Here is a 23,157-nt window from a genome sequence, read left to right as displayed (position 1 = left end):
GAATGAATGGATGAATGGAAGAGAAATCAAGAATGACGGCATACAATTGAACAGCTGAACATTTGTAAAGAACACTTTTTGTGTCAGACTGGAAAAAATCTGCTTCCAGTCCCTGAATTCACGACACGATGGCATGCTGAACAGCCGTATTGTCGTTGAATTGCTCACCACCCAGGAGCTTCTTTAACGGTTCGAAATGATGGAAATCATTGAGTGCCATGTCAGGAAAGTATGGAGGGTGGTCCAGATGGTTGATTTTCTCACCAGGAGGATGACTGTGAATACTAGCAGTGCCAGTTCTTCTAACACTGGAGTGTTTGTGGTTAATAGTTCACTGGACTTTTCTCAACAGGTGCCGTGTTGCTGCAGGACAACGTCAGAACACACGCTTGAATTGTTACGGCGCTTCCGGTGGGAGGGACTGGGCCATATCTGACCTAGCACCCAGTGATTTCCATCTCGCCGGACCGTTGAAGAAGCACATGTGTGGTAAGCGATTCAACAACAATACGGTCGTACAACATGCCATCATGATGTAGCTTCAGGAACAGGATGTGGGTTTCTTTCATGGCGACGTTGATGCCTTGGTGTACCGCTGGAATAAGGGCTACGATAAGAATAGTGACTATGTTGAATAGTAAATGCGTGTCCGGCGCCATGGCTAAATGGTTAGCGTGCTGGTCTTTGGTCCAGACGGTCTCGGATTTGATTCCTGGCCGGGTCAGGGATTTGATCCTTCATGCTTAATTCCGGTGACTCGGGGACTGGGTGTGCGTGTGTGCCGTTTTCATCATTAGAATTCATCGTAGGTAAGGCCCCATCCTCACAGACCCTCACAGACGCGCAGGCCACCTGTACGGCGTCAACTCGAAAGACCTGCACCAGGCTTCTTCAGAGGCCACACACCATTAAACCAAAATTAGTGCCCTTCTATTGTGTATCCTTATATTTGCCCGTAAAATACAGTTTCCTCATGTGACCTCCTGTTATGTTAAACATTGGAGCTATCTTGTATGTATGTATGTATGTATGTATGTATGTATGTATGTATGTATGTATGTATGTATGTATGTATGTATGTATGTATGTATGTATGTATGTATGTATGTATATGACAGAATAAACGGCTGCGTGGTTAGTGTCACGTAGCTGTGAGCTTGCATTCGTGATATAGTGGGTTCCAACCTCACTGTCGGCAACCCTGAAAATGTATTTCCGTAGTTTCCCATTTTCACACCAGGCAGATGCTGAGTTTGTACCTTAAAGCCACGGTCGCTTCTTCCTGCTCCTAGCCCTTTCCTACCCATTGTGGCCGTAAGACCTGTCTGTGTCAGTGCGACGTAAAGCAACTTGTAAACACACACACACACACACACACACACACACACACACACACACACACTGAAATGTTTATAAATAACTATTTATCTTTATTCCTGTTTTAATACTTAACTACTTGAAATCCGGAACTTATCTTAGTGATGTACTCATTTGTCTCTGCTCCATCATTTAAGATAAGTTCCACCGGGCGAATTGGCCGTGCGGTTTTGGGCGCGCAGCTGTGAGCTTGCATCCGGGAAATAGTGCGTTCTAACCCTGCTATCGGCAGCCCTAAAGATCGTTTTCTGTGGTTTCCAATTTTCACACTAGGCTAATTTTGGGGCTGTACCATAATTAAGACCACGGCCGCTTCCTTCCCACTCCTAGGCCTTTCCTACTATCCCATCGTCGCCATAACATCTATCTGTGTCTGTGCGAATTAAAGCAAAAAAAAAAATTAATAAGTTGCAGATTTCGAGTTTCTAAGTTTTAAACATAAATAAACATAAATATTATTTCTAAATATTTGAGTGTGATTTGATGATGTTCTTTCAGCTTGCGTCGCATTACAGCGTTGATGGGGTGAAAGTTCCTTATTGGGATCACTGTAAGTACCAAGATGTTAATATAACGAAAGACCTTCATTGGGGTAATCACATAAATGGGATTGTAAATGAAGGGTACAGATCTCTGTACATGGTTATGAGGTTATTTAGGGGTTGTAGTAAGGATGTAAAGGAGGGGACATACAAGTCTCTGGCAAGACCCCATGATTCCAGTGTATGGGACCCTCACCAGGATTACTTGATTCAAGAACTGAAAAAAATCAAAAGAAAAGCAGCTCAATTTGTTCTGGGTGATTTTCGACAAAAAAAGTAGCGTTACAAAACTTTGCAACGTTTGGGCTGGGAAGGCTTGGGAGAAAGGAAACGAGCTGCTCGACTAAGTGGTATGTTCCGATCTGTCGGTGGAGAAACGGCGTGGAATAAAATTAGTAGACAAATAAGTTTGAGTGGTGTCTTTATAAGTAGGAAAGATTTTGATGAAACATGTCATTCCATTTTTATTAAGGCTTTTCTTCCTTCACGTGTAATACTGTTACCATATTTTTTTTTTTTTCGGGTACTTTATAAATGTGTTTACTCAAAGTTACTTTCTGCAGACTGAAGAACCTAACAGTTATAAATTAACTGAGGCGAAACTGAAAAGGTATGGCTTCAGATATTAAAAATCGTATTATGTGAACGTACTTTGTTTCATGAACAGGAAGTGAGAAGTGAACGGTGGCTGCCCGTTCTGTTGTCATTGTGAACATGCCCACTGCGACCTCAACCTCACCGCGCTGCACTTGACCGATCATTCCGGTCCAACTGCCATTTCCGTGTCTCCGTCCCCAGGCACCATCAGGGGGCTCTATGAAGTTCGTACTGGAACAGATCAACCAATGGCTGCAGTTGATGACCATTTCTCACCCTTATAACTTTTTAAGATGATCCATTGCAAGTTTTCATTCATGGCAGCATTTTGTAACATTACACTCATAAAAATATTCTACTTTAATTTAAGGTTTTAATATTTATCTTTACTTGTCTTGAATGATTTTAATATTTGAATAAATGTACTTTATTTCATGTTTACCTAAAGTTGCAGGCCCCGCGGTGTAGGGGTAACGTACCTCTATCTCTTACCTCGAAGCCCCGGGTTCAATTGCCGGCCAGCTCAAGGATGTTTACCTGTATCTGAAGGCTGGTTCGAGGTCCATTCAGCGTACGTGATTACCATTGAGGAGCTATCTGACGGTGAGCTAGCGGCCCCGGTCTAGAAGCCAAGAATAACGGCCGAAAGGATTCGTCATGCTGACCACATGACATCGCGTAATCTGCTAGCCTTTGGGCTTGGTAGGCCATGGCCCTTCGGGGCTGTTGCGCCACGGTGTTTGGTTTTGGTTTACCTTAAGTTATAAATGTAACTTATTTTACGCCAATTTTTAATATTAATTTAATATATTAATTATTTATTGAAGTTTGCTTATTTCAAAATGAAAATATAAAGCGGTTAAATTCAAGAGGGGGCCTAGAGTCTTAACTTCGCCACTGAACAAGGCACTATTAAATAAATCAATAAATAAATAAATATAAATAAATTATACACATCAATATTTCCAATAATATTGATACAGTACAAAGTGTTTACTTCCACACTAACATCAATAAAGTTTTGCACTTTTCTTTTTCAAGCTCCAAGATATTATATTGCAAGCTTTCAACACAGTCTGTTATAAAGTGAAATTTGAAAGTTAGAAAGTTAATTTTGATATTTTGACCTTAAGAAAAAAAATATTCGCTTCGAACATTGATATAGGAATTAGAAAGATGTTTTTGAAGACTAGTTGAGAAATAAAGAGAATAGAAGTTTTGAAATGTGTTGTTACGGAAGAATGCTGAAGGTGAGATGGGTAGATCGAATCACGAATGAAAAGCTCCTAAATGAACTGGGGAGAGGAGAATAATTTAGCTCAATTTGACCAGATGAAGAGATGAAACAATAGAACACATCTTAAGACACCCAGGACTTTTTCAGCTAATTTTAGAAGGAAGTGTAGGCGGTAAGAGTGGTAAAAGCAGATCAACGTATGCCTATGACAAACAGATTAGAGTAGATATAGGGCGTAGTAGTTATGCAGAAATGAAAAGGTTGACACAGAATAGGGTGGTATAGAGGGCTGCATCAAAAATTCTGTGGACTGATGGTCAAAACAACAACATAATTTTACCCTGAGGGTCACAATCCATGCTACTGTATAATATACATTTGGCATTTACGTATTATTATTATTATTATTATTATTATTATTATTATTATTATTATTATTATTATTATTATTATTATTATTATTATTATTATTACCACTATGGCTTAAAAATTTTCAATGTATGTTTCTCCCTTCACAGAAGATATTATCATTTTACTCAGGTAAAGACATAGCCAACTAACTCCAGGATCCATACAAAAGTCTATTTTCTGCATATTAATGAACAGCTATACCAAATTTTAACACCATGGCACAAAAACTGTGACTCGACGAATTATTTGTAAGAAGAGAAGCATGAATATATTCTGTTTTGAAAAGAAAAGCGCATAGACATCTTCATGCAGTGTAACTTTTACAACTGCCCTGAACCAAATGTTGGCCTTTCTGCCAGTTTAGACTCCTCTTCTTGAGACAAATATTGAAGGTCGCTTTTCAGTCTGTCTATACCTAAGTTTAAATCTCTACCATTGTAATGAGAACTAATACAGACCAATCTAGTTCGCTGTTCTTAAAAGAACAATCAAAACCACCATTTATTGGTTCAGAGTAGTTGTAAGGGTTAGACAAGACTCTAATCCTTCACCATTACTCCGAAGATACTGCAACTTTATCACCAGGTGTATAAAAGCAGGTTCGCCGCGAACAGGTTGTTATTGTTGTTGTTCAGAGAGTGGTGGAGTGTAAGAGTAATAAATGTTGGAGCAGTTATTGTCGTTGAAGAGCATTGGAGTGTTGAGTTGTTAGTGTTGAGTAGAAGCTGAGATGGTGCTGTGTAGGTGCCTTGTCGAGTGATATATGTTGAGTAGTTCAGTGTATAGAGCAGTCACTTAAGTTGAGTGTGCAAGTTATCGGTCTTGTCTGGAGTCGAGCCAAGTGTACTGTCGTCGTGCGCCGTGATAGTCAACGCACGTCCTTTCGAACTCGTCTGCATGGAGCTGATGTGCACTAATGGAAGTGAAAGGTGAAAACTCTCAATCAAGGTTACGGAAGGACCGCCCGTTCCAGGTAAAGACTGCCAGCTGTGATGGCAAGATATTTTTGTCAATGACCACTAATCAGTGAAGTGTTGTCACTCACTGTCGAGTATAATTGTGTCTGTATGTGTGTGTGTGTGTGTGTGTGTGTATGTGTGTGTGTTGATTGCGTCATCCTAGATTAAATTAGTCCAATAAAACCAAATAAATAACATGTCGTTGGTAGACTAGGAAAATAGTCCGACAATGCAGTACTTGATGGCTACAGAGACAATACACATAGATCAGTAACTTTCCGCATCATCGCCCTCTCAAAACATGTCACATTATTTGATTACAACTCACGTAAAGTTCATTTGTTGCTCCAGAGCGTTCCAAATTTCACGTACGCCTCCTCTCATCTGCCTGTTACTGTTGTCGTTCAGTATCGTCGTCTGGAAAGATAAAGCGAGAGTATTAAAAGGCAGTAGTGTAAAAGTGCTATTAGAATATCAAACTTTTCATCTCAGGTAGAAGTCTAGAGTACAGTTGTGAACTGTGAGTTCCATATCATCGTGCATCTTAAAACCATTCACCTATTTTCAGTTTTAAATATTTTACACTTGATTTTCTTAGTTCGAAGTATTCTTATTTTACAAGTTGTTCAACGTTGCGCTAACACTGGCTGATCTTCAGTGATCCTATGATAGGAAAGGCTAGGGACGAGAATTAAGGGCATGCCTGTATTAAGATGCAGGTTGTTGAAAATGTGAAACTACCGAATACACACTTCAGCGACGCGATATTTCAATTCACCGCCGGCCGTCACGAGATCGTTTGCAAAATGTATACAATCGGATGGACTTAAACAGTACGGTATTGTCGAGTCGGTCGCAAATATTCATCGTAGAATGCTGGTATTTAAGAGGGGAGGTTCACCTTTAAGGTGTAAGGAACGTATGTTTGTGTGAATACATATTATAAATCGGAATGCCAGTTTGAAAAGTTGAGTGACACTTTCACCACGATTCTTCGAAACTTCACCTCATAAGATTATGAAGCAAAGTGTGTTATGTTCCCTTTCTAGAGAAGTTCCATGTCTCTTCTGCTCGTTCTTCTATTTACCGTACACGCAGCATACTGGACCTTTATTTGAAAGGAAATGGTTCATATGTGTATAGTGTTATCCAGTTTGTAACACGGTCAATCCCATTAGTATTATGTATTTGTCGTTGAAGTTGAACTCTTCTCTTCTCTTCTCTTCTCTTCTCTTCTCTTCTCTTCTCTTCTCTTCTCTTCTCTTCTCTTCTCTTCTCTTAAGGGAACCGGGTAGTGTGAAATAATTTTTGATTTTAAACTCAAATAATTCTCCTCTCTTCCCCGATTACAGCTTGCAGAATTATATAACACATTGTTATTAGGAACATTTTGGAGGTCATTACGGATAATTTAATGCAATCATCGATACGTCTACTTGTATTGTCACGCCCTCTTCTTTTGTTTCCCAACAATACTCCATGTTCTGCTTCTTGTAACTGAAAACGGTAAAATTTGTCGTCGCAGGTTATTCTGTTCGTCACATTGGCTAGACCGAGTCCGCTTTAACGATCTTCAATTGTTTTCCCGCCTTCTTAATGATTATGTTTACATGTCATGTCATCTTTGGTTTACATTGTGATTGTATTAAATCAATCAATCAATCAATCAATCAATCAATCAATCAATCAATCAATCAATCAATCAATCAATCAATCAATCAATCAATCAATCAATCAATCAATCAATCACTACTGATCTGCATTTAGGGCAGTCGCCCAGGTGGCAGCCTTTTCTTAAATGATTGCAAAGAAATTGGAAATTTATTGAACATCTTCCTTGGTAAGTTATTACAATCCCTAACTCCCCTTCCTATAAATGAATATTTGCCCCAATTTGTCCTCTTGAATTCCAACTTTATCTTCATATTGTGATCTTTCCTACTTTTAAAGGCACCACCAAAACGTATTCGTTTACTAACGTCCTCCCACGCCATCTCTCAACTGACAGCTCGGAATATGCCATTTAGTCGAGCAGCTCGTCTCCTTTCTCCCAAGTCTTCCCAGCCCAAACTTTGCAATATTTTTGTAACGCTACTCTTTTGTCGGAAATCGCCCAGAACAAATGGAGCTGCTTTTCTTTGGATTTTTTCCAGTTCCTGAATCAAGTAATCCTGGTGAGGGTCCCATACACTGGAACCATACTCTAGTTGGGGTCTCACCAGAGACAATTATGCTCTCTCCTTTACATCCTTACTACAACCCCTAAATACCCTCATAACAATGTGCAGAGATCTGTAACCTTTACTTACATTCATATTTATGTGATTACCCCAATGAAGATCTTTCCTTATATTAATACCTAGGTATTTACAATGATCCCTAAAGGGAACTTTCACCCCATCAACACAGTAATCAAAACTGAGAGGAATTTTGCTATTTGTGAAACTCACAACCTGACTTTTATCCCCGTTTATCATCATACCATTGCCTACTGTCCATCACACAATATTATCGAAGTCATTTTACAGTTGCTCACAATCTTGTAACTTATTTATTACTCTGTACAGAATAACATCATCTGCGAAAAGCTTTATCTCTGATTCCACTTCTTTACACATATCATCGATATATATATATAAGAAAACCTGAAGGTCCAATAATACTGCCTTGAGGAATTCTCGTCTTAATTATTACAGGGACAGATTAAAGTGTATCTTGCTCGTGATTTATTTTTTAAGTGTAGAAAGTGTTCTACAAACGGAAATTCCGTGGAAACCAGCATACACCGTCTGAGAAGAAAGAGGCATGTGAAAAAAATATATCTGATGAAATTACTAAGCAAGATACAACTTCACATGCGTCCAGAGTTGAACGTCAGAAAGAGAGGAAAAGAAATCGACTGAAAACACATACATTATGCTGGCAGAGCAGTTGAATATTCAACCAAGGAAGGCAGAATGAGAAGACAAGAAAAGAGAAGCAATGAATCGGAGGAAGATGAATATTGGCCCGTTATATTTGAAAATCATGAGCAAGTTCTTACTCGAACTTCAACCTCATTTTTCTCAAAATGCCATTTTTTCTCAGTTATGTACCTTTTACTCGGGAGCTACAAAGTGCACGTTCGAAATATCTCTACCACATACTGATCAAATACAAACACCTAAACTGTAGCCGAATGGGTTAGATTTTATTAGTAGTTACGGGGATGATAATTAAATATGAACCAAAAACTGTTCTAGAAAGGCTAAAGAAATTTGCTTGATTTTTTATAAAGTCAACCATAAAATCAATTTGTATAAATCGGATATAGAGTATTAATCACGTGTATTTAATTGTATGTACCAATATTCATGACTCTGTGTCGTCTAGATCACGAGATAAAGGTACACAAAGCAGTAGTGGATTTTTTCGCTTTTTAAAAATTCTGAACTTCCTGAACTGCTCACTGGGTCAATCAGATGTATACCCACAAGTTATTCTAACAATACTTCAAATACTACAAGGATTCTTCAAGTAGTTTGGATATTAAGGATTTATCGGTGACCCGCGTTTACACTACCTGATCCTCTTAAAACAAATTGTTTGTTTTCCGACCCTTGTCCCGTTTTTCTACGGATTCGAGTATGAAGTGAGATGAATTTGTCGTGGCGGGTTTTTATGACCAGTTGCCCTTCCTGACTTCAACCTCATCAGAGGACTTGATGAGATGAAATGAATGAGTAGCCAAAAGCACGGGTAGTCTACAGCTAGGGTTCTAATAAGCTACAGTAGTTCCTAGTAACAAATCCTGCATTCTTATATTTACCATAATGTTCAAGTCGCCTCTGTAATTACGTTAAGGAAAGAAGCGTTTCTGATCAACTCGCTGAGTAGCATAGCTCATTAGGAACTTGACTTCTTCATTCACAGATGCCACATTGAATGCCGACCTTGTCGATTGGCATTTAAAAGTGTAACAGACTACGTGTGACACAGACAAACTCGTTTTTCAAGACAATATTCCTGTACTCTGGAATAATAATAATAATAATAATAATAATAATAATAATAATAATAATAATAATAATAATAAAAATAATAATAATAATCCGAGTTAGTTGGCCGTGCGGTTAGAGGCGCGCAGCTGTGAGCTAGCATTCGGGAGATAGTTGGTTCGAACCCCACTGGCGGCAGCCCTGAAGATGGTTTTCCGTAGTTTCCCGTTTTCACACCAGGCAAATGCTGGGGCAGTACCTTAACTAAAGCCACGGTCGCTTCCTTCCTACTCCTAGCCCTTTCCTATCCCGAAGGGAGAGGGTTAAACCTGGTGCCGGCACAGCCTGCTCCTGTTGAATAGCACGAAGGGGCGACGTAAAGCCCAACAGTAAATAATAATAATAATAATAATAATAATAATAATAATAATAATAATAATAATAATAATAATAATACATACATACATACATACATACATACATACATACATACATACATACATACATACATAGCCTTTTTCCAGTCATTTGACCGGGTCAGAAACAGAATAAAAGAAGCTCCTCCATCGGGTGGTGAGGAAAGGAATTGTGCCGGCTGCCGAAGCCTGTCGCACTCCCCTGGGGCAATGATTAATGACTGACAGATGAAATGATACTGGAGAGTGTTGCTGGAATTAAAGATGACAGGGAAAACCGGAGTATTCGGAGGAAAACCTGCCCGGCCTCCGCTGTGTCCAGCACATGGAGCCATCGGGATTTGAACCATGGAACCCAGTTGTGAGAGGCCGGCGCTCTGCCGCCTGAGTCTCGGAGGCTACTACTACTACTACTACTACTACTACTACTACTACTACTACTAATAATAATAATAATAATAATAATAATAATAATGATAATAAGTGTACCGGGGATACACCTTCTGCGTTCCATTGAACTGCGCGCCTTCTAGAAGGCCATCTGTGCTACGAATCTTGAACTATTGTATCACAAGGTACTTGGACCTTCAACCATTAGATGTTTCTACCATCGGCCGATGTGCCCCCCGGCGGGATTAAGGACAATTAAGTCTGAAGGGAATTTCAACCTTTTGAAGGTGGCAAATCTTAAGTTTGTTAGATTGGTTTTTTTTAATGTACCTATGTTGCCAACACTCCTACGGCTTCCTTCTTCCTTAAGTTATCAACCAATCAGGAATTTCGTGTATATTTCTCCAACCAGTTAAAATTGGGGGTGTGTACAGGCATCCAGCCTATCTATAAAGAGTTCTGGAAATTTCCTCTCTGAGATGCTATAAAAGCTTCATCACTCGGATCTAGTGTATGCGCGGCGTAATAAGGAGGCAAGACCCATGTACTCAAGGTAATGACAGAAATTTCTTAACATGTGCTAGCTCCCGTCAGATAACTTGAGAGGAAGGTTTCAAACGTCTTTTCTTAATGTAAAGTTCTAAAGTCATAGTTTAAATGTAAATTTTCGGTAAGTCTGAGGACTCTGTTCAAATCCCTGCTGGGAAACCTGTAAATTAAGGAAACAAAGAGTGTTCACCCCCTGTCGATTCCCATTCAACTTGGTATGGGGTGACTCAAATTTTCTAAACCTGTAAATTCTTCACTCGCCTTCGGCATTTAATATTTTTCGTTTAGTCACCCCTCTGCAACTTCGGGCCACAAGGCCATTTAGTATGGGCACTCATTGCCCCGGTTTAAAGTGTAATTATTATTGATAAACGAGTGTGTAACAGACTGTTGAGGAGAAGTGAATGCAAAAACTGTTTTTGAAAATTGTGAGATAAAAGTTTGTAAGAAGCTTGTGGTCCGCCTCTGTGGTGTAGTGGTTAGCGTGATTAGCTGCCACCCCCCGGAGGTCCGGGTTCGATTCCCGGCTCTGCCACGAAATTTGAAAAGTGGTACGAGGGCTGGAACGGGGTCCACTCAGCCTCGGGAGGTCAACTGAGTAGAGGTGGGTTCGATTCCCACCTCAGCCATCCTGGAAGTGGTTTTCCGTGGTTTCCCACTTCTCCTCCAGGCAAATGCCGGGATGGTACCTAACATAAGGCCACGGCCGCTTCCTTCCCCCTTCCTTGTCTCTCCCTTCCAATCTTCCCCATCCCCCGCAAGGCCCCTATTCAGCATAGCAGGTGAGGCCGCCTGGGCGAGGTACTGGTCGTTCTCCCCAGTTGTATCCCCCGACCAAGAGTCTGAAGCTCCAGGACACTGCCCTTGGGGCGGTAGAGGTGGGATCCCTCGCTGTGTCCGAGGGAAAAACCGAACCTGGAGGGTAAACGGATGATGATGATGATGAAGAAGCTTGTGTCTCTTAGAGGCTGGACTACAGTAACATTAAGGAGCTAAGTCTCCTAGAATGTAAGTGAGTGGAACAAATATGCTCGGTGTACCTTCAGAACTACAAAGCTCATCTCTTATATATTATCTTGTTGATAATTTCAACCAGTTCTTGTATCTGATTTTTGGACTCACTGTTGTTATCAGAGGTGACAAGCTCATTGTTATTCCATTTAACTGTTACTTGTTGTTGCTTGTTCAGATGTTCTACCTACCAAATTTTAGAATCAGAAAACGAAAAAGGAAAGAAATAAAATTTCAAAATTTAGTACTTTAACTTATGCTCTGGTCATTTCCCTGTCCACCCATTCACTCCGGCACCGTCTTACGCCCCTGTGTTCCACGAAATACCCGGAATAATAATAATAATAATAATAATAATAATAATAATAATAATAATAATAATAATAATAATAATAATAATAATAATAATGGCGTTTGGCTCATGGTGAGGCCTGGTGCAGGTCTTTACAGTTGACGCCCATGGGTGACGTGACGTGCACGTCGTTGTGGATAGGGCCCTAACTAGGACGAAATCCGATGTTGAATACAGCATAGACATCCAGTCACTGAGATAGAGGAAACAAACAATGAAGGTTAAAAACACCGTCCCTGGCAGGAATCTAACCCGAGGCCTCGTTCCTTGTTGGTTATTGTTTTGATGTCCCACTAACTACTTTTGACGATTTTCGGAGAGGTCGAGGTGCCGGAGATGTGTCCCGCAGGAGTTCTTTTACGTGCCAGTAAATCTACCGACACGAGGATGACGTATTTGAACACTTTCAACACTTTCAACACAACAATTATAATTATTGTTTCTGACTTACTCTCATTGCTGTTGCTCTCAAGGTGATTCCTTGAAGGTCTCTGCGCCTTTCGTACAGATTTAGACCAGGCCACGGACCAGACCAGTTTCCGTAGTGGAATATCTGAAGTGGCTGAGATCTAGACGTGCGATATACTTCACTTATAGTATTTCCAGACCTGCATTTCTCAGCTACCAAAAATTCCCGGTCGAATGGGATGTCAACTCCAAACAGAACTTCTTCCAGTCGTTCATCTTCCAAAAGTAGCAAAAGCCATACCGTACGATCCTGCACTGAACTGTCAGGAAACTGGAACCATACACAGTCGAGAATAAAGCCTTTCATTTTAATCAATAATAATAAAATAATAATAATGTCCGTCTCTATGGTGTAGTGGTTAGTGTGATTAGTTGCCACCCTCAGAGATCTGGATTCGATTCCCCGCTCTGCCACGAAATTTGAAAAGTGGTACGAGGGCTGAAACGGGGTGCACTCAGCCTTCGCAGGTATAAAAGTAAACTCGTGTCCTCATCCCGAGGTCATGCAGCTCTTTTCAGGTACACCCCCTTTGGAGATGAGCTGCATGTACCATTTCAACCACATACCAGCCCCCCTGTCAGTTTTAAATTCCTGGCAGTACCGAGAATCGAACCCGGACCCCCGAGGACGGCAACTATTAACACTAACCGCTACACTACGAAGGCGGACAGCCTTGGCAGGTTATATGAATATAGAGGGTTCGATTCCCACCTCAGCCATCCTCGAAGTGGTTTTCCGTGATATTCCATTCCTCCTCCAGGCATATGCAGGGATGGTATCCAACTGAAGGCCACGGCCGCTTCCTTCCTCTTCCTCGCCTGTCCCTTCCAATCTTCCCATCCCCCTACGAGGCCCCAGTACATCATAGCAGGTGAGGCTGCCTGGGTGAGGTACTGGTCCTCCTCCCCAGCAGTCTACCATGACCCAAAGTCTCATGCTCCAGGACACTGCCCTTAAGGCGGTAGAGGTGGGGTCGCTCGGTAAGTCCGAGGGAAAAACCAACCCCGTAAGGTAAACGTATTAGGTAAGAAATAAATAAATAAGAAGAAGAAGAAGAAGAGAAGAAGAACTTTCTTCAGCTTGCCGTAGTCATTTCTAGTTTCGCCGAAGCCGCCCAGACTGTTTTTGGTTTTGATTGGAAGGTTAGGAATGGATGCCCTTCCACGTGATCGTTACATGGAAGGAGAAAATATGAAAAAAAAAAACGATGAAGAAGATAACTTTTTCAGATCTACTACAGCAGAACCAGTAACTTCACCAGTGATGGTTAAGGTACTTTCTTATCTCTCTCTAGCACCACCAAAAAACATCATGTTCTTAAAATTAAACACAGGTATTCTTTCAAATGGTCCTGTAGGGTGTCTTTTCAGCAAATGCGTATATTTACTTTTTTCCCCAAAGAGGTCGAAGCTTAGTAAGGAGAATATTAAGAAGCAATTATTTTATTTGCAAAATAATTGACAAATGACAAATAATCTGAAACGCTAAAAGTCACTAAGTTAACTAAAATGACAATGTTACGTGGGGCTGAGTGGCTCAGACGGTTGAGGCGCTGGCCTTCTGAACCCAACATGGCAGGTTCGATCCTGGCTCAGTCCGGTGGTATTTGCAAGTGCTTAAACACGTCCGTCTCGTTTCGGTATATGTACTGGCACGTAAATGAACTCCTGCGGGACAAAATTCTGGCACATCGGCGTCTCCGAAAACCGTCAAAAAGTAGTTCGTGAGTTGTAAAAACAATAACATTTTTATTATTATAAAAATGATGGGACAATATAATTTTGCAACTTCCAAGGTATCATGTATTCTGACATAGTAATGGTAGCAACTTAACGTCTCTATCCTAAAAAACAAGGATGAAGTAATATTTTTCCTTGCAATATTTTGTGTTATTACAGCCCCATGCAGGGAAAAAAACAGTGATTTTCTTAAGAATAACATTGTTTAAAGAAACTGTCTTTCTTTCTTTCTTTCTTTCTTTCTTTCTTTCTTTCTTTCTTTCTTTCCTTCTTAATCTGTTTACCTTCCAGGGTTGGTCTTTTCCCTCGGACTCAGCGAGGGATACCACCTCTACCGCTTCAAAGGCAGTGTCCTTGATCGTGAGACTTTAGTTCAGTGGCCTCACCTGCTATGATGAACAGGGGCCTTGTGGAGGATGGGAAGATTAGAAGGGATTGACAAGGAAGAGGGAAGGAATCGGCCGTGGCCTTAAGTTAGGTACCATCCCGGCATTTGTCTACAGGAGAAGTGGAAAATCACGGAAAACCACTTCCAGGATGGCTGAAGTGGGAATCGAACCCCCCCTCTACTCAGTGACCTCCCGAGGCTGAGTAGACCTGGTTCCAGGCCTCGTACCACTTTTCAAATTTCGTGGCAGAGCCGCGAATCGAACCCCAGGCCTCCGCGGGTGGCAACTAATCACGCTAACCACTACACCACAGAGGCGGACGTAAAGTAATTGAGTAAAACATGTCCCAGGTAAGTGTCAGCCCGATTCATTTTTTTCTTGTATCTTCTCAACAATGGAAACATGCAATAATGCATCCCTTCACTTAGGGTTGACGGCAAGAAGGGCTGGAACTCGGCTAAGTCCATATGTAGAATAATAATACACTGACTGACAGAGCAAATGCAACACCAAGAAGGAGTGGTCAGAACTTTATGCCAATTGCAGGGTAGACTGACGTCACTGAGGTATGCTCATGATGTGAAATGCGCCGCTGTGCTGTGCACGTAGCGAACGATAAATGGGACACGGCGTTGGCGAATGGCCCACTTCGTACCGTGATTTCTCAGCCGACAGTCATTGTAGAACGTGTTGTCGTGTGCCACAGGACACGTGTATAGCTAAGAATGCCAGGCCGCCGTCAACGGAGGCATTTCCAGCAGACAGACGACTTTACGAGGGGTATGGTGATCGGGCTGAGAAGGGCAGGTTGGTCGCTTCGTCAAATCGCAGCCGATACCCATAGGGATGTGTCCACGGTGCAGCGCCTGTGGCGAAGATGGTTGGCGCAGGGACATGTGGCACGTGCGAGGGGTCCAGGCGCAGCCCGAGTGACGTCAGCACGCGAGGATCGGCGCATCCGCCGCCTAGCGGTGGCAGCCCCGCACGCCACGTCAACCGCCATTCTTCAGCATGTGCAAGACACCCTGGCTGTTCCAATATCAACCAGAACAATTTCCCGTCGATTGGTTGAAGGAGGCCTGCACTCCCGGCGTCCGCTCAGAAGACTACCATTGACTCCACAGCATAGACGTGCACGCCTGGAATGGTGCCGGGCTAGAGCGACTTGGATGAGGGAATGGCGGAACGTCGTGTTCTCCGATGAGTCACGCTTCTGTTCTGTCAGTGATAGTCACCGCAGACGAGTGTGGCGTCGGCGTGGAGAAAGGTCAAATCCGGCAGTAACTGTGGAGCGCCCTACCGCTAGACAACGCGGCATCATGGTTTGGGGCGCTATTGCGTATGATTCCACGTCACCTCTAGTGCGTATTCAAGGCACGTTAAATGCCCACCGCTACGTGCAGCATGTGCTGCGGCCGGTGGCACTCCCGTACCTTCAGGGGCTGCCAAATGCTCTGTTTCAGCAGGATAATGCCCGCCCACACACTGCTCGCATCTCCCAACAGGCTCTACGAGGTGTACAGATGCTTCCGTGGCCAGCGTACTCTCCGGATCTCTCACCAATCGAACACGTGTGGGATCTCATTGGACGCCGTTTGCAAACTCTGCCCCAGCCTCGTACGGACGACCAACTGTGGCAAATGGTTGACAGAGAATGGAGAACCATCCCTCAGGACACCATCCGCACTCTTATTGACTCTGTACCTCGACGTGTTTCTGCGTGCATCGCCGCTCGCGGTGGTCCTACATCCTACTGAGTCGATGCCGTGCGCATTGTGTAACCTGCATATCGGTTTGAAATAAACATCAATTATTCGTCCGTGCCGTCTCTGTTTTTTCCCCAACTTTAATCCCTTTCGAACCACTCCTTCTTGGTGTTGCATTTGCTCTGTCAGTCAGTGTAATAATAATAATAATAACAATAATAATAATAATAATAATAATAATAATAATAATAATAATAATAATACCTCTCTAAAGAATCAGAGAAACGAGGAAATGCCATTTGGTCCTTGTTTCAAAGACGGTGAAATCCTGACATTCACCTCCCCGCGGTAGAGAGGGGCAACGACTGCATATAAAAGTGTTTTATATGCAGGCGGCTAACGAATGAAGGGACCGATTATCTCCCGGTATAAGGAGATCTCCTATACCAAGTGCCAACAGTCTCTTTGAGAGTGGATGAGCGGGTATGGGTAAGGGCACACTATTGTCCTGGGGACAAGAATTTGTTCCCAAAAGCGGAGGAACCAGTTTGGTCAACGGCATTAGGATGCAGAAGGCAACGGGAAACCACTGCATTAAAGATCCTGAGAGATATTCCAGTAAATTCATATGGCGTGGCTGCAACATCAAAATCAGAGCTGGCCGTGTGGATCGTCTACCTCCTTTTGAAGATGACGTCTTAATAATAATAATAATAATAATAATAGGTGTACAATTAAAATCACAACTTTCACTATTTTATTACCTTAGGCCCATATTTGACTTAAATATTGTTTGCAATTAATCTCTTAGTCGAGAACTTACATTTCCAAATCCTCGAAATCTGTTCACATCATCCACTGTGAGAACAAACAGAGGTGAAATTCGGCACTCTACTCTTCCTTTATCCTCAGGAGCAATAGTTTGTGAAGGTATGCCTTCCTGGGCCAGAATTCTCTGTACTTCAAAATACAACGCGCTATTATCCAGACCTGAAAATAAATATTAGAACCTTTAAACATGCTTCAACTTGCAAGAATATGCAAAAAGCGACGGAAGGTATCCATGAAATGCAAAACTTCAGAAATCACGATTTTATTTTCTTATAATTAAATTCGGATATGATTATGAATACAATGTAGTTCCACTCATTACTTCTCTACACATAGTGACATTGTGTTTTTAAAATCTCTTTTCAATTAAAATGGTGCTAATTATTTCGTGTAAGTTGGAGTTAGGCCGTTTTAGACATAAGCCTATATCATTTATTGGCATATGTTTTGAGTGACATTTATAAACACATAAATGGTTGAAACACGACCATGCATACCTACATTTCAAATATTGATCATAAAAGAAGTACACCATTTGTTACAAGACATACATGAACAAAACACATTTTTTTTAAATATTCAAAACATTGAATAAATTACACCTTCTTCAATCATCATCACTGTCGCTATTTTTATGAGTATTGCCAGCCAGAGCAAACAAATGTTGATTAAATGGCATTGGAGGATGGTCCTCCGTTATGCTGAGTTTATTAAGAAGCCTTTTTATGTCTCTTATACCAGGCGAGTTGGCCGTGCGGTTAGAGGCACGTAGGCAAGGAAGACAGTGGTTTTGAACCCCACTGTCGGCAGACCCGATGATGGGTTTCCGTCGCTTCCCATTTTCACACCAACAAATGCTGGGGCTGTGCCTTAATTAAGGCTACGGCAGCTTCCTTGACACTCCTAGGCCATCTAGATCCCATCGTCACCATGTCGGTGTGACGTACAGAAACTGTAAAATAAAATGTCCCTTATCTTTTCCTTTTTCACTGGGTGGCCTAAGTGTTCTTGTCCGGGTTTTAGAGACGATCTTACCTTCCTCCTCTCCAATATTTTTGAAAACATCCTGACAGCCCTGAAAATGTGGATAGCAGAACACTTGGTTTGCACTTTTCTGAATAGATTTCAAATCTGAGATATTAAAATCCAGTTTTGATTTTTATTGAGGGTCCGTCCAAATTGAATGTTCTACATCTTCAAAGTTAGCCATGGCCTTGATTTAGCACTGTGAAGTACAACATAAGACACAAACACTATTCCTCTAGTTGCTGCAAGCGGCCATGTTTCTGCATCACGTCAGGAGACGCTCAGAGAGACAGCGGATTAGTCTAAACTAGCTGATGTACCCGTGCTTCGCTATGGGATTCTCAGAAAGACTGTCTTTGTGGTTTTCCTAATTACAATTAATTTAGGCCATTACAAGGACGTCAGTAGGAATGTAGGGATTAAAAGCAATACTAATATATAAAATACTCTCTCAAATGAAAAACCGCACATTTTCTCACGTTTAACGTACAGTACTACGATGCCGATCTAACAGTCCAAAGTAGCAGTGCTGGAATGACCAGGCCGCAGACAGCCGTGAGCACTCCTCCTCTGCCATTCTTCCGTTAAATATACACACTGCTCATTCCAATCAGTGCCTCAGAGTAGGGACTGAATAGCTCGAATGCTATGATGAACCAGTTTGTTACGTACCAGTAGTATCAGAAAATTTATCAACCAGAAGAATGGCACGCTTAAGAAGAAAATTGTCTAACTCCCCAGCTACTTCCCGCCAATATTCAGGCAGGCTGTTATACTCGGTACGACCGAGCGATTTAACCGTACGGTTAGGGGAGCGCAGCTGTGAGTTTGCATCCGGGAGGTAGTGGGTTCGAAAACCACTGTCGACAGCCCTGAAGATGGTTTGCCGTGGACTCCCATTTTCACACCAGGCTAATGCTGGGACTGTACCGTAATTAACGCCCGGGCCGCTTCAATTCCACCCCTAGCCCTTTCCTATACCATCGTCGCCAAAATACCTATCTGTGTCGGTGCGACATAAAGCACATTTTAAAAGAAAACTCGGTATACAGCAGTAGTATCATCTATTGGACATGACTGCCGCCAGAAGACTCAAAGCACATCACAACAAACAATGGTCAATGTAATGTTATTGTTGTTCAATGTTATGAGCTTTCTGTATTGTAGGTCTTCACATTTAGTTTTCTTTCGACTCTGCGATTTTAAGGCGTCTTACGAAATTATTTATAGCGTAGACTGTAGTTCCTTATTCCCCGACTTTACATAACAATTTCTATTAAATTCTGTTTATCCATTTTCTCGAGACTTAGCGCTGATATGGACTTAGCAACAAAAATCCAAATTCATAAATATCTCTGTTATCATAGCCGGTACGGCAAAAATGTATAAGACATAAATAATCGGAAATTTAATACTATATAACTCTAGTAATGCAATATTTGTCGATAGGACCATCAATAACACAAATATTTGAGAATTAGATTTTAAGCCTTCTCCTAAATTACCATTCCAATCAGCGTGAATGAAATTATTTATGGCCTAGATTGTAGCGACTTATTTCCTGACTTTGCATACTGATATTCATTAAGATAGGACCACTAATAACATAAAAATTTGAGAATTTAAATTTAGCCCTTCCCCTAAACTACCATTTGTTTCAGCCTGAATAAGATTATTTATGACCTAAATTGTAGCGACTTATTTTCCGACTTTGAATACCGATTGTCATTAAGATAGGACCACTAATAATATAAATATCTGAGAATTAAATTTTAGGCCTTCGCCTAAACTACCATTTCTCTCAGCGTGAATAAAATTTTTTATGGCCTAGATTGTAACGGCTTATTTCCGGACACTACATACCGATTTTCATTCAATTCTCTTCTGCCGTTTTCTCGTGATGCGTGTACAGACAGACAGACAGACAGACAAACAGACAGAAATTACGGAAAATTAAAAAGTGCATTTCCTTGCTACTATGGACACGACCGATACAGAAATACCATCCTTTTTAAATTTTGAGCAATGTACAGACAAAACTCTTTATATATATAGATAGATTAGCACTGTGAAGTACAACATAGACACAAACACTATTCCTCTAGTAGCTGCAAGCAGCCATGTTTCTGCATCACGTCAAGAGACGCTCAGAGAGACAACGGATTAGTATAAATTATTGGAAATAAATACACTTTGCAAATAAACGTAATTTTCATATCTCAATTAACGTGGAATATAAGACGTATTGAGACTTGAACCTGTGCTGTACGATGAGAGAACCTATCAACTATTTTATGAAAGAAGGAAAAATCATCAGTTTGGGATTTACGTCACTTTAGAAGTGAGCTCTTCAATTATACAGAGCACGACTTAAATTGTTTCAGCTTAATAGACAAGAAAATAGTTATGAAAATAATGTAAGTAGCTTTTGAAACGTATTCAACCACATTAAAATATATGTGGCCCATTTGACGAACCCTAGTCCAGAAATAAAGCAACATATTTAACATTATTACAGATCCATACACAGGAAGTGTTAAAAGCATTAGTTACATTTAGAACTAATTCATTGTTATATTGAGTGAACTTGTATCAGGCAGGCAAATGAATCTAAGGTCTCCACTCCTCACATCAGAGTATTTACTATACTAGATACATTTGTTCATATACGGCGGTTTGTTGGATCCCCATTGTTGAACGCCATGTGTTTTCTGTCGTCAGAGGTCAGCACAATCAGACTGCTACAGCCCCAGTGGAAGGGGGACAGAGTCATGCGCCTCACCGGCGTCAGTGAGTTCAGAGACTTGGACGAACGTGGGTAACAGTATTGTGTTTGTGCTCTACAACATGGACCACAGCGTCCTAATGTATATTTTGTACAGTGTAAATAGTTTTGTGAATAAATGAAGTATGTAATGTACATTATGTTGGCCTTCCCTTTGCACTTAATGAAGTACATTTCGTGGACTGTGGGAAGAGCTAGGCCTCGTTCAACACGAGTAAGCAACTCTAAAACGAGACCGAACATTTTGGTCCTCCAGTGCCCGATGTGATTCAGTGACGATATTACATCTCATAATCTGCGCATTTAGGCCTATTAGTGATAACAGTTTATTTACAAGTGTTTACATTTGTGAAGTACGAATGTGTTCGTTTTACCGCCAAACTTACAACCACCCACGTGCCAAGTACTGCGCAGTAAGGTACAAATGAGTGACTTCAACTAACGTGCCATGTATGTGATTCACAACCATTTTCTACATGAAACACTGTGACTGATGTGATTAACTGAGTTCTAATACAGTTCTCATTCATTTTAAACTTCGAGATTGAAGCGTGTGTTGCCGCCATCTTGCGCGGACGAATACAGTCTTGCCAACCCAATTGATGGAAATTCCAAGGAGTAGTAATCCAGATCCGTAGCAGTAGTTCCAGAAGTGACCACTAGAGTGCAGCCCAGCCGCGCAGTGCTCTTTGGTTTTTAGCCCTGCTGTGGAAGGATACATTCTCCTGATCTGTAAGTAATCTGGCATTCCCAGTCCTTTATAATATATCCATTATTTCTTGTTATCCTTCACCATGGAACCTGTCCAGCGAAAAGGTCTCATAAAAAAGAGAGCAGTTATTAAGTCTCGTATAAAACGTATAGCTGGTTTTGTCAGTACATTTAATGAAGGCTCAAATCTGAATGATATTCGAGTTAGGCAAAGGCTGCTATGTTCAAGTAAGGAGGAATACAACGATGTTCAAACCCAGTTAGAAATTAGCGATACCGAAGAAGTTCATGATGCAGATAGGGAATCCACTGAAGAACTCATCCTAGAAATAGAATCTAAGATGGAAACTCTGTTGAATGCAAATTCGAATGCAACTTCCCCCGCAACATCTAGTTCTTTAAATACCAGTAGCATACATGAAATAAGACTCCCTACAATTTCACTGCCAAAATTTACAGGAATTATTTCTGAATTTATTCATTTTCGAGATACCTTCCAGAGCCTAGTAATTAATAATCATGCCTTAACAGACATACAGAGGTACTATTACCTACTATCATGCTTATCGGGAGAACCTCATAAATTAATTGAAAGCTTGCCTGTCACTGAAAGCAATTTCAAGGTAGCTTGGGAATTAATCTTTCAGAGATATAATAACCCCAAATTGATTGTAGACATACACGTTAAGCAACTGCTAGATCTTCCGTCAGTTAAAACAAAGTTTTAGCACATCAAAGATTACACCTTTTCACTAATTACACTTTTTCACTATATACAGTTTCAACCTCTTCTGGGAAGACACAAAGTTTTGCAATTGGCCGTTTGAAGGTCCCCTTGGGCGTGCGAATAGTGGCAACTCGTACCAAGCCGTCAGCATCTGCGTGCGTATCTACCACGATCCCTGTCTGCCACACGAGAGGTGGCAAGTTGTCTTCCTTGAGAAGAATTAGAGTTCCGGGTTGAAGGTTGACCCTTCCTGCTGACCACTTAGTCCGCTGCTGGAGTTGACATAGATAGTCCCTTGACCATCGCTTCCAGAAGTACTGTCTGCAACGCTGAAGTAGTTGCCACCTCGACAGACGAGAACCTGAAACTGTAAGTAAATCTGGCTCTGGGATGGTTGTGAGAGGTTCTCCAATCAGGAAGTGACCGGGAGTCAGGAATGAATAGTCATTAGGATTATCAGACAATTTGGTTATTGGTCTCGAATTCAGTCATGCCTCAATCTGAACTAACAACGTGGACATTTCTTCAAAAGTCAGTACAAGATTTCCTGCAACCTTCTTCAAATGGGACTTAGTAGACTTTATGCCAGCCTCCCACAGCCCACCAAAATGAGGGGCATGTGGTGGAATAAAATGCCACTGGATTCCACATTGAGATGCGAAGTCATACACCTTCCTCTGATGTACTTGAGATCTGAAAAGGGTGTGAAGCTCCCGTAGCTCGTTTCTTGCTCCCACGAAGGTACTTCCATTGTCGCTGTAGATATTCTGGCAGATACCCCAACGCGATGTAAATCTACGCAGAGCAGCTAGGAACGCATCAGTAGACAGGTCAGAGACAAGTTCAAGATGGATCGCCTTGGTAGCCATGCAGATGAATAGAGCAATATAACATTTTAGCTTTGTTTTGCTCTTACGAGTCCCTTGCTTAATGTAAAGTGGACCCCCATAGTCAAC

The 23,157-nt window shown here is 41.4% G+C and overlaps 1 protein-coding gene across 1 annotated transcript in view; it reads right to left on the bottom strand.

Moving 5' to 3' along the window:
• Positions 1-23,157, bottom strand: part of LOC136866006 (uncharacterized) — a 142,133-nt gene that overhangs the window by 2,465 nt on the left and 116,511 nt on the right. Inside the window, exons 3-6 of the mRNA XM_068226798.1 lie at positions 16,945-17,111; positions 12,270-12,557; positions 5,452-5,540; positions 2,571-2,747 (exon numbers count right to left, since the gene is read on the bottom strand). Coding sequence (XP_068082899.1) covers positions 2,571-2,747; positions 5,452-5,540; positions 12,270-12,557; positions 16,945-17,111 — 721 coding nt within the window. The remainder of the gene's footprint in view (positions 1-2,570; positions 2,748-5,451; positions 5,541-12,269; positions 12,558-16,944; positions 17,112-23,157) is intronic.

The sequence above is a fragment of the Anabrus simplex genome, chromosome 3 (assembly GCF_040414725.1).
Source record: "Anabrus simplex isolate iqAnaSimp1 chromosome 3, ASM4041472v1, whole genome shotgun sequence".
NCBI lineage: Eukaryota > Metazoa > Arthropoda > Insecta > Orthoptera > Tettigoniidae > Anabrus > Anabrus simplex.
This window is presented reverse-complemented; position numbering and strand designations above follow the sequence as displayed.